The sequence below is a fragment of the Rhamphochromis longiceps genome, linkage group LG5 (genome assembly GCF_057381845.1).
Source record: "Rhamphochromis longiceps isolate RC_006_pf linkage group LG5, R_longiceps_female_GT1.1, whole genome shotgun sequence".
NCBI classification, from domain to species: domain Eukaryota; kingdom Metazoa; phylum Chordata; class Actinopteri; order Cichliformes; family Cichlidae; genus Rhamphochromis; species Rhamphochromis longiceps.
In genome coordinates this window covers 38,492,903-38,505,801 of record NC_140561.1, presented here as the reverse complement: position 1 = coordinate 38,505,801, position 12,899 = coordinate 38,492,903, and the positions used below count along the sequence as shown (strand labels likewise).

Here is a 12,899-nt window from a genome sequence, read left to right as displayed (position 1 = left end):
ATCTTGTAATGCTAATTTCATCTGTATTTGTGTTCAGTGTTATCAGTGTTCAAATATCACAGTAATCCGTTAAAGAAAGGTGGGAACAAACAGATGTTGAAATTTTATAAATCCAGCTGTTGAGTTCATTTAAATATGGCCACTTAATCTGTTGCTAATCATGTTTTAGTTTGTGAAATGTGTGTAAAAATGGCAAATCCAAGTTTTCTCAAGCCAAGGTGAGATCTTAAAGTGTCCTGTTTGTCCAAATAAACTCTCAAATCCCCCAAAATCTTCCACTTAAATATATAATATGATAAATACAATAAATGGTGTTTATAAATAGATAATGGTGAATTCTGCATTTTAGAAGCTATAACCAGCCAACATTTATTATTTTTATCGAAACTGTTTTATCAGCTCATAAACTAATAAATGAGGGATTTTTTAGCCTAAAAAGCTTAAAATCATTTAGCTTAAGTTCTTATTTCAGCACTTAGCGTTGTTTTTTTTGTTTGTTTTTTCTAATATCAGCCTTCCTTGTTTTTAAATTCGATCAAAGGACAAATGGTATATTTTTTGTTTGTTTGCAGGACGGTGTTATATCTGCTGGATCTGCAGCCAGTACTCACATCAGCTCGGCCATAAACAAGAGCATAACTGAAATGTGTCTGTGCTGGTTCACTTAAACATCAGGGGAATGTAAATGCAGTGGAGACCACACACAGAGAGATGAATGAAATACGATCGTAATGTAAGTATTTTTCATTTCTCTACAAACAGCACCGTGCGGGGGGTTAATGTAGTGGGATAAGGATGGAAATCCTGTGTTCATTGTGCCGTGATGGTCAGCACTTCTCTGTGTCTGTGGCTTATTTACAGGCCACCTGGGGAAGCAGCATGCAACTAATTAAAACACAGCAACATGCAATTACTCTACACATTACTGGTGTCCACAGCTAATTACTGGGAAGGAAAGCATGTCAATCCCACTTAAAATTAGTCTTTTATAACCTCGAGCTCTCGTTCTGCTGCAACACCCCAGAAGACAAAATAAAGTAATGTTGTTGGGTTTTTTTAAGACTAATGACCAATGATTCAGTCATTTTATTATTATTTTGGTTATTTTTAATCAAATGTAACTTTAAATTCTTGTTTATGGTTTAATCTGTGTTTGTTGTCGTAACATCACAGGTTTGAGCAGATTGCTCCCGGCCTCTGGACTCTGATCTTTACAGTTCTAATTAGAAATGAAACAAACAAACAAACATACAAGAACCATACAAATGAAAACCTTGTTACAAAACAAAAAGGGTAAGATTGACCGCAGAGCGTAACAAGACATTGTGGCACAGAACAAAGGGAACCTGTGCTGCACACAGAGAGCCCTGATTGGATGATTACTTACAGGTGATGATGACTGGAAGTAAAGCTGACTGGAATCTGAGTGCATTCGAAATAAAATGTGAAAATAAATGCAAATCTATGACAGTATTTACCTGTTAATATGAGTACTTTATCAAACATAAACAGAGACTCTATATGAAATATGAGCAGCACTGCGTTAAGAGCTGCTGTTTCAAAGCATCTTTAAGCAAGTTGGTCATCATCATCTTGTTTTTACTCGTGACGAGAAAGAACCACATCTAACTTTAGAGATATGCGTGGCTTTGACTTACATCTGTCTTACATACCAGCTTTGACAATGAGACATAAATGTGAGATAACAAGAAACATATTGAGACAAAAGAAAACAACAGAGGCAGAGCAGGTGCTGTTGTCCACACAGCTGTAGCCTCTCATCAGCTTAACTGACTTAAAGAAAGTCGGCTCATCTGAATTTCATGAGTCTGCAGGGGGTTCAGGCAAAACATCTGTGTGTGCAGTAATTATACCAGAAAGCTGCAAAGAGAGCGAGATCGAAAACCCAGACTGACTGACAGATACACTGGGTATAAAGACTGCTTTAGACAGCTCCTGTGTGCAGCACTGTTTTACACACACACACACACACACACACACACACACACACACACACACACACACATTCTTGTTTTCATGTCTTAGTGACGACAACTAATTGACATAATTGTCCGCCTTTTGGTCCCCACAAAGATGTCTAAACAGGTACACACACACACACACACACACACACACACACAGAGAGAAACCTTTCTTTTTTGTTTGATGACCTTTATCCGACCTCCACACTTCCACTTTCCCTCATGGTCATCATCTTGGATGGCAGCCATCTTGAACAGCAAAGAGGGAGGTCTCAGCCATTAGTGGTCATGGCTGTGACACAGCACAATTTGTCACACACACAACAGGCTTTAATGGCTACAGTGTGATCAAATGATCTTGTTTGGAGAGAACACAGGTAACTTTAAGGTTAAACGGGAATCTGTCCTCTGCTGCACGCAGTGGAAACTTTTGAACTGCACCTTTAAAATTTCACTATATATACAAAATAAATAATGTTGGAAACACTAAAAATAGGCAACAGTTTTTTTCCCATGCCCCTGCCCTGTCTTAAAGAACTATACTATTAGTGTTCCCTGTCACCTCTTTACTTGTTTTACCCACTAACTGTCAACTTAAGTCAAATTAAGCATATTTAAACTTGCATATGTATTAAAGTACACAAAGCTTTAACTATTGAAAAAAACAAAGAAGATTTCTGTTACATGCGGCAAAAAAGTATAAAGTGACAGCATGCATTTAAAAAAATATAGGAGGTCTACACTTTATTTAAAGAAGTTGAGACTTAAATTGGTTTCAGAGGTTCAAGTAGTATCTGAAATGTTTTTCTGTCTTACTTTGGATTCAATTAGAAGCACTCAATAATTTAGATTCTCAACCACAGCAGCAAATCTCAAACAGAATGACAGAAAAAGAAAAGATTCAAAGTGTTGCAGTGATCCAAAGTCCAGACTTTCAATGCTGTTTCAGGACCTTAAGAGAATAAATGTTAATAAATGTGGTATATTATAGTTTAGTGCCAACAGTTTGTCACCAAACAGGACTTGCCCAGTTTCTGTTAGACTATGTGATTGGCTAATACCTTTTCCCTTTGAAAGTTCAATAAAAGAGTCAGAGAGATAAAACTCTGCTGATGTGAAGGAGCAGCAGAGACGAAGCTTTTGTCCTTCGTTCACTGCTCACATCAGAGGCTGCTCTGGAAAACGTGCAGCCAGCTGTTGTCTCTCACAAACACACTCACATAGAGCACGCGGCCCCTTATTAACAGTTTTCTGCTTTGATGACAGAGACATTTTTCAGTAAAAGCTCTAATTACATTGGCAGCTTTTTATTATTTCTCTCACTCCTTTACTACCAGCTACAAGACAAAAAATATGCAATCCCACCACAGCAAGAAACAGTCTAAGATCAGAAGAAGAAAACACAGAATTCTGTGTTTTTGTTCATTTTTACATGATTTTTTTTTTAAAAGATGTGATTATTTACCAAAATATTCTCTATGTTTAGACTTTTTTGAGTGACTATTATCCAATCTAAAGCATTTAAAATGAGGAATTATAGCAAATGTTATTGTAAAAGATGCAAATGGTGCAGCCCATGTGGCTGCTTCATTCCTGCTGAGCTCCTTTGTTGTCTGCTGTTTCTGGATGAACTGTTCACGCTAAAATGGAAATAGAGATGCGTAAAAAGATATTGCATGGTCTTTTGAAACAGTGAGAGTGCTTTCTTCCACTAGACTGTACATCAGAAATATTAATAATTTTCATATTTAGTGTGGAGTTAAAGTTTAGCTTGCTCTTCACGCCTGCTTGAAATTTATCCTAAAACAGAGCAGAGTTTGAAGGCGTCACGCTTGATATTTATTTCACTCCCAAAAAGCACTGCACATTTGACACACCGTAAGCTCCTTGGCTGGTGTCAGGTATCGGGGCCCAGTGGACATGTGGTGTGGGGACACTGGGGCTAAGAGACAATCAATAAAGCTTGTGCTGGCCAAGCGTCAGACAGGACAAGCCTGGCCAGTGATGAACAAAGAAATCATCAAAAACAGAACACACACACACACACACACACACACACACACACACACACACACACACACACACACACACACACACATCACAGCCTCAAACTGTTCCTACATCAGGACGTATCAAACAAAAGGCAGAAAACTGCAGAAGTCTGAGAAAACCCTTTTTGTGTAAAACATTACAGCAAATGAAGAACTGCTTAGTGTGCATAACAGTATGTTTTTATTTTTATAAGCTCAGATTATTCTCTCACATGGTCAATATTGGCTCAGAATTGCATTACGCTGCATGATTCCCAGGTAACTGTACCATCTGTGTAGGGACTATGCACAGAGCTGTTCAGTAATGAACACTGTGCATGTGTTAAATAAACCAACAAACAAATTTGTATATGTGTAGATGTCAGCTTGACCTCATTCTGAATGAGACCACTTGTATCTAAAATACAGCGTAGGCTGTTTTTAAGCATGTGTAGGCAAGTGATTTTAAAAATACTCTTGAAGAAGAGGCTGGATAAATCCTACCCATTTCTACCCTTTGAGAGAGCATGCCTTTGTCATCCTCGCTCTCTCGTCTGTGCAGGGGCTGCTGCAGAGCAGCCCTGAGCTCAGACAGCCAATAAAGACGGAAAGAAACGTGAAAAGAGGGTGGGACTTGACGTGAAAGCGAATGAGAGTGAAGGAGAGGTGTGCCTTGCGGAGAATGCCCTTGCTTGAGCATTGAGAGCCTGGAGAGACAGAGAGGGAAGATAGAATAGAGACACTAGCAGGTGTTGAAGATAGGGAAAATCATTAGAGACCGGGTGGCACAAAACAACAAGGCAATTAGGGGAAAGTGTGTTTAAAGGCAAAAGTAAAGAACAGAAAAGAGTCAGACAGAAACTCAAACAATCTGATTCTTTTTTAATAAGCTGGAGCTCACTTATTTTTCAGCTCTTTATCCTCCTTGTTTCGTACGGATTCTCCTTTCTCGATCATCCCCTTCCTCCCGTTTGCCTCTCTGACAGACAGTGCCACCATGGAAACTGGAAGCCCTAGGAAGATACAGTTCACCGTCCCTCTACTGGACACCCACTTGGACCCAGAGGCAGCTGAACAGGTAAGGTGGAGGGAAAGGAGGCAGGAAGAAAGGTGGAAGGAGCAGGTGTGGGTAATATGGGACTTTTAAGGGATTCCTCTTTGCATCAGTGAGACACGATTAGAGTACTACTCCCACTTTTTTTAAAAAACAATCAAGATGACTAGTGAAGATGCAAGAAAAAATTGCTTTATACTTGGAACGATTTGCAAAATCTCTGAACACATATTTAAAGCATATGTAATCTAGCTGTCAAAGCAAGCAGGTGTAGTCAGAGCTGAGCAGCTGAGCATGCTACATCCCAAATGCTGTAGTTTACACTGATGAGTAACTGCTGCTTTAAGTAGACCACATTTTCTTCTGTGCATCTAATTAGCCTGACGTATGTTTTGACTACAGCTCTAATGTGAAGATGATGAATTCATAACTGATTTTTCCATCTGCACTCACAGTGAGCGGCTTTACCGAGATGCATAGTATCTCAGCGGTGGTTAAGGGGGGGTGCCGCAGTATATTGATGTCTCTAGGAGGTCAGTGTTTTTTTTTTTTCATTAGTGACTGACTGCTTGTATCCTACAGCAATGAAATGCTGACAGGGTGAATGAATTTTACTCATTCATCATTAATGGACTTTTTCTTCTAAGGTAATTTAACTGCACAACTCAACCTGATTTGTGGCAAACACCACTTTATGACATAAAAAAAGAGAACTCCTGTTAGTGTCTGAAGGAGCTTAGTGAGTGCAATCCATCCTTCTGTTGGGAATATAGTGAAAAGAGGTGTCCCATTTTCTCATTTTTATAAATATAACATGAACAGGACAGGTCGTTCATAATGAATGAAGCTCAAGTAAAGCTGGCAAGGATTTAGGAGTCTGGCTACACTCTGTCTCACTCGCTGCTTTTCCCGACACTAGTTTTTCCCTCGCTGATACTATGAAACCCAAAGGGAAGGTAGATGTTATGTGTGTGTGTGTGTGTGTGTGTTTGTGTGTGTGTGAGAGAGAGAGAGAGGGGGAGAGTTTGCTCTTGTGTAGAGATTTCAGTTTGAGAGTTAAGTTAAGACATAGAGCTACTGTAGCAGGTGGAGAATGTATGACTACAAGCCTCAGATATGAGAAACTAAATATGAGATGGCTGCATCTGCTGGTGTGTACATGCATTTCAGTCAGCGTAACATCAGTTTGACATAGACACACGGAGTCGTATACAGCAAAATAAGACAGTTGGCACAAAATCTGGAGCCGTTTCCAGTCTGGTTTGGTGTCTACTTCTGCATGAAAACAATTTGTGCTTCTTATATAAAGGAGAACTAATTAAATGCAATGTTTAAGAATAAGAGCACTCTCTGACATAAAGGCAAATTACAGGATAGACCTGGAGCCACAGCCCCTGCAGTGATGATGTAGGCAAACCCAAAAGATCCTAGCTCCTCCCAGGATCCCTCGATAACAAAATCAATTGTTGCTGGATGATTGCAGAAAAATTGCCATTTTTGTTCAGGAAGGTAATCTTTACTTATTAAAGCCACTGTTATGATCTTTGACATGCAATTGAAACCATCATAAATAAAAGATCAAGCTACACTGGTCACATGATCTCAGTGTCACTTCTACAAAGTGTTTGATGACTTGATGTTGAGCTTTTGGAGTAAACGCCTCCTTAACAACACGTAAAAGGTCACAAATTTAGAAGTGGTGTTTTTACTTATGTACTGTCAGTGGGTAAAGTTGAACAAGGTAAAGCTATATCAAGCTTTTATTAGTTAGAGAGTTTTTTTTTCTGGGACTTTACTCACCAAATAACTGCTTTAATTTGGGGCTTTAACAACTGTTCTCTCTAATAAACTGTATTATCCTTGTCAGAGTTGGTCTCTTCTGTGATGAAAATACCCAATTTAAAGGGCACCAGTAGTGGCTGAATGATTTCATATGTATACATATTAAACATGTGCTAAATCTAAAGCTATAGCTTATTACCTGTGGGAGATTTTGGATATACTGGGCAGTGCTGTCCACATATCCTCATGTTCTTATGTTTAAGAATAACACTATACAACAGGCAGGTGACAAATTACAGGATACCTGGAATAACCTGGATAAACCAGGGTCAAGCAGGACAAACCTGACTTTTTGGCTAACCAAAAGTTAGCACCACCCATGATGTCTTGATAAAAAGTCAGTGGTACTTTTTGTTCAGGAGGTTAATGTTCAATGTCTTTAACACCGCTATCATCAGAACATAAATTCAGGGAATATCTTTTGGATAAACATTGTTCATTCCTCCACTAAATGCACACATAATGGGGATGTATTGTTATGCTATTTTACTCCAGTTTAAATCATAGTTTGGGTCGCACCAGCTACTCATAAATCAATACGAAGTCCTCTGTAATTCTTAATAAACACTTGGCTCATCTCATAGTACCAGTTCTGCGTTCGCTCCCAGCCAGCGAGCCGGGCTCTTACCCTTTAAAATTTGAGAAAAGATTGCGATCATTTCAGCCTGAAGACTTCTCATGATTCATTTTCCTGATAAAACCATGAGACGTGAGCACCAGTTATCCTGAGGGAAACTTGGGAGGGAGCCAGTTACTAAATGGTAGCTTGATTAGTCTTTCACTCACCCAGGCTGGACGACGGATTTACAAATAAGAAACACTGCCAACTACACTCTACAAAAATATAAACGCAACACCTTTGTTACTGCTCCCATTCCCCATGGGATGGACGTAGAGACCTAAAATTCATTCCAGATACACAATATAATATCCCTCCCAAACAGTGGTCACAAATCAGTCCAAATGTGTGGTAGTGGGCACATCTGCTATATTGAGATAATCCATCCCACCTCACAGGTGTGCCACATCAGGATGCTGATCTGACATCATGAGTAGTGCACAGGTGTACCTCAGACTGCCCACAACAAAAGGCCACCCTGGAATGTGCAGTTTTGTCTCACAGCAAAATGCCACAGATGCCACAAGCAATGAGGGAGCGTGCAATTGGCATGCTGACAGCAGGAAAGTCAACCAGATCTGTCGCCCGTGCATTGAATGTTCATTTCTCAACCATAAGCCGTCTCCACAGGCGTTTCAGAGAATATGGCAGCACATCCAACCGGCCTCACAACCGCAGACCTCGTGTAACCACACCAGCCCAGGACCTCCACATCCAGCAGGTTCACCTCCAAGATCGTCTGAGACCAGCCACCCAGACAGCTGCTGGAACAATTGGTTTGCACAACCAAACAATTTCTGCACAAACTGTCAGAAACCGTCTCAGGGACGCTCAACTGCATGCCCGTCGTCCTCATCGGGGTCTTGACCTGACTCCAGCTCGTCGCCGTAACAGACTTGTGTGGGCAAATGCTCACATTCGATGGCGTCTGGCACGTTGGAGAGGTGTGCGCTTCACGGATGAATCATGGTTCACATTGTTCAGGGCAGATGGCAGCTGAGAATGTCCCAGTTCTTGCATGGCCAGCATACTCACCGGACATGTCACCCATTGAGCATGTTCGGGATGTGCTTGACCGGCGTATACGACAGCGTGTACCAGTTCCCACGAATATCCAACAACCTCGCACAGCCATTGAAGTGGAGTGGACCAACATTCCACAGGCAACAATTGACAATCTGATAGACTCCATGCGACGATGTGTTGCACTGCATGAGGCAAATGGTGGTCACACCAGATACTGACCGGTTCTGGGTCCCCAGACCCCCAATAGTGCAAAAAACTGCACATTCCAGGGTGGCCTTTTGTTGTGGGCAGTCTGAGGTACACCTGTGCACTACTCATGATGTCAGATCAGCATCCTGATGTGGCACACCTGTGAGGTGGGATGGATTATCTCAATATAGCAGATGTGCCCACTACCACACATTTGGACTGATTTGTGACCACTGTTTGGGAGGGACGGTTATATTGTGTATCTGGAATGAATTTTAGGTCTCTACGTCCATCCAATGGGGAATGGGAGCAGTAACAAAGGTGTTGCGTTTATATTTTTGTTGAGTGTAGTTTCAAACAGTTATTTTGCTAAATCATGTAGCACCTTCACAATATGTGAAATGTTCTTAGTAACTGACTTCAGCAGTATAATGCGGTGGAATATAATCATTCAGAACCATAAAATGGAAATACCTTCAGACAGCATGAGTAAAAGTTCAAGAGGGGGTCCATTATATTGTTGTAATAAAGAACACGAGGCATCACAGGTGCTGGAATTGTTTTTATTGATTTTAAATGTAATAAAAAATGGCCACCTTTCACAGGTAAGGTGAAAACATGTTGGGTTGCACTGCTATGGAAATTACATATTACATGACAGGTATTACACTGGTATTTGTATTCACACAGATCACTCTTTGTGCTGCGCTGTCATGGCATAAATGATTAACAATACAGAAGAAGTTTGCAATCATTTAACAGTGACTGAGTCTTAAAAAACAGATTAGGGTTGCAACAGGGCTTCAAGTGTCAGGGTTCTTGTAATCTATATAAAATATAGAGATAATTTGGAGATTACAGAGTTTTATAACATATGTGAATACATTTCATTAGTAAACAAACAAACAAACAATCTTTGTCTCAAACTGAGTCTGTTGGGATCTGGTCACGCTTCACGCTCTCAAAATTTCTGCAGTGCATGTTCTTTTTCTCAACATCCGGCTTTGCAAGGGTATCTGTAGGATGCAGACGTAATTTCATGTGTCTGTCTTGTTTGTGTCTGAGTGTTGGGGGAGTTGGTGTTGTCTGTATTTATTCAGTTACACGTCTGATTCCAGGCTGCGGCCGTTCAATTTAAGACTTAAACGGCTCGCAGCCGTGTGTTTACCTGCTTTCTTTCACGAGCAGATAGATCTCCTTTTAGGTTTATATGGGTAAAACTTGCTTTACTGTTTCTGCAAAGACTCAAGAGAGTCCTTAGCTCACAGCCTCAATAAGCATGACCAAAAGCGTGCCTGATTGCCACTGGGACTTTACATTTTCAATTTATTCTAAGACCTCTGCGAGTGGCCTCTTCAGCCTGTGTGGCAAGCTGGCTCCCAAGTGTGTGGTTTTATACAGTGTATATATTTATTTATGTGTTTGTCTTTGTGTGGGTGTATATGAGACAGACGAACAAATCAGACAGTCAGATATAAAGAGAAAGAAAATAAACAAAGGGAACCTCCAGATATAATAAAAAAAGAAAGAAAATGTGTGTTGTGTTTGCACGAGCTCGTACGAATGTCACACCAGGAGGTTTCACCCACGGTTCAGTAATCCCAGCAACCTGACACCTCCCAGCATGGTGAATCAGCCTCCGTGGAGAACTGTGCACCAGACAGAGGAACCTCTCTGACCCTTAATCACCAAAACACACACACAAAAAACCCAAACGCTCGCTCACTCCTCTTATCCATAATACAGCACAATCATCTCATATTATAGCCGTACATCTGACACTGGACCTGACAGAGGCCAAGACCAGATGGTGTCACATGAACAAAAGCCGTTGGACTCGGGAAGGGTAACTATCCCACTCCCCTGACATTTACACACCTAATGCTTCTGTGACATAATAGGCAGCTGGGGGCTTGCACAGCAGCAACTACAACCACAACAAGAAGATGGAGGGGGCTGGGGTTTGAGATTGGTGTTTTTTGTGTGTTGCAAGGTTTCCACCATAAAAAGTTGTTAAGCACGGCAGCTGCGACCTGCCTGAGGGGAGAGGACAGGGGTTTGAATTTAATGTGCAGCGCTATCCGCTAGCTAAATCTGTGGCCCCGAAGGAGCAGCAGAGCTGAATCAGTGCAGCTTTGTGTGATCTAATACTTTTGTGGCATTCTGCTTTTTAATTTTCTCTCTATGTTGCTTCAGTGAGTGTGAATGAAGGTAGTACTTTGATTTTCTTGCAGTAAATCAAAGTAGCATTTTACTTTCTTCTAATATTAGCTAACACAGCTAATGTTAAAATGATTTTTGTGCGTTTGCATGTAAGCAGTAACTCACAGTTTCCTTATTTTGTGGAGTGTACCTGCCCTGAGCCAAGTGTAGAAACAGACCTCATAATGTCGTCTCAGTCGTGCAGTGCAGGCGTACCAAAAGGAGAAAATAATCTGCATATTGTAGTTAGTTGCTTTTAGTGTTCTTTCAATGTTTTTATATTATTTAACATATCATTTATATAGATGGATGGATTTATATAGATTGTACATATTCTATTATTTATTGTAACAATAATACTCATAGCTGATTGGCTGTTTATAGTAGTAGTTCAACAGTTATCGCTGACAGATGTAGAAAATTGTTTCTGCTTTAATTTCATCACATTGAATCCAGGATATGGTAATTGGGTGATAGCATCTGTTCTCTCCTGGCGGTTTTATGGAAGTCATGCGGGAGTTTTATGTCGAGCACATAATTGGCATACTCAGACTGGGCAGTTTTCTGACAGATCCACTATGGAGCTCTCCTGTACATGAGCACCTGGACACTTGAGTCATAGCTGTGTGCACAGGGCTACTTTGTGAACACCTCATTATCCTAAAGGCATAACTGTCACGGTTCTGGGTCATGTTGACCTAGCTTTCTGTTTCTCATGTTTTGGTGTTTTTCTAGATTATGATTAATGATTTGATTAATCAGTGATACTGTTTTGATTATGATTATTATTTAGTAGGTTTTGGTCAGTGTCAAGTCTGTCTCTCTCTGTCTAGTCCGTGTTTTAGTAAAGTGTGTTTTGTTTCCTGTTTTACTTTGAAGGTTCTTGTTCCTGTCTGATGTCAGTGTTCCAGCTTTAGGTCTTATTCCTTCCAGCTGTGTTCCTCTTCTGTCTCTAATTCCTTGATGACTCCCTCAGTGTATTTAAGCCCAGTGTGTCTTTGTGTCAGTGTCGTGTCGTTAACATCTTCTACTTTCATGTTAACTATGTGTTCTGTCTGCTTGCCTGCCTAGCTAGTTTGGTTTTTGTACTCCCAGTTTAGTGAGGCTCCTGTTCTGTTGCTATCAGCAATAAAGCTGAGTCTTTTGAGTTAATGTCTGCCTCCGAGTCCTGCATTTTGGGTCCTGTCTCTCCTTCTGCCTGCACACAGCCATGACAATAACCGGAAACCTGACAACGCTACAGTCCTGACTCACAGAAAAGCCTTGATCCATCATCAGTCCAACTCATTATTTTACCTCTTCCCCTGCTGCACTGATCGAGTCACACCAGACGGATTTCTGCTGTTGGATTACCGTTGAGGGAAATTACCTTCAGATATGTAGGTTTGCTGATTGTGGATGAGCAAAGAACATTATCTGTCTCACTTTGTTTTAGTATTTATGCTAAGAAAAGCAAGCCCAGTGTTTCCAGCTAAATTTTGAGTGATGAACTTTGTGGCTTTCCCCAGGAGGAAACATAAAATATCTAAAAAATTCACATATTCCTTGAGTGCTATTATTTGTGAGGAATTAATTGGAGTATTTATAAGCTGATTAACAGAGTTATTTCAGTTGTGTAAGGATCAAATCTTATTCATTGTCCTGCAGAGAGCTCATATTAAACTCCATCTTTCATTTACATGAGCAGCGCTCGCTTGAAGAAGCTTCGCTCATAAATGAAAGGAATATATTCCCTGTTTAGATGATGAATTGTGACATATTGAAATAATTTTATTATGGACAATTAAGTGCTGAGACAATGTCCGTCCTCGCATTCCCCATGCAGGTGGTCTTTGTTCTTTACTGAGAACATAGCTATTAAACACCTTTCCTTTATTACCTCAGGGAGGCGATTTCCAGGAACAACCTTCAAGTACAGCAGATTATCAATGGTCATTATTTAATGAAGATGAATG

At 40.5% G+C, this 12,899-nt stretch overlaps 1 protein-coding gene across 1 annotated transcript in view; it reads left to right on the top strand.

The window, feature by feature from the left end:
- Positions 1–4,734: 4,734 nt before the first annotated feature.
- Positions 4,735–12,899, top strand: part of LOC146670572 (protein phosphatase 1 regulatory subunit 1A-like) — a 30,808-nt gene continuing 22,643 nt past the window's right edge. Inside the window, exon 1 of the mRNA XM_085407585.1 lies at positions 4,735–5,090. Coding sequence (XP_085263711.1) covers positions 5,010–5,090 — 81 coding nt within the window. The 5' untranslated portion in view covers positions 4,735–5,009. The remainder of the gene's footprint in view (positions 5,091–12,899) is intronic.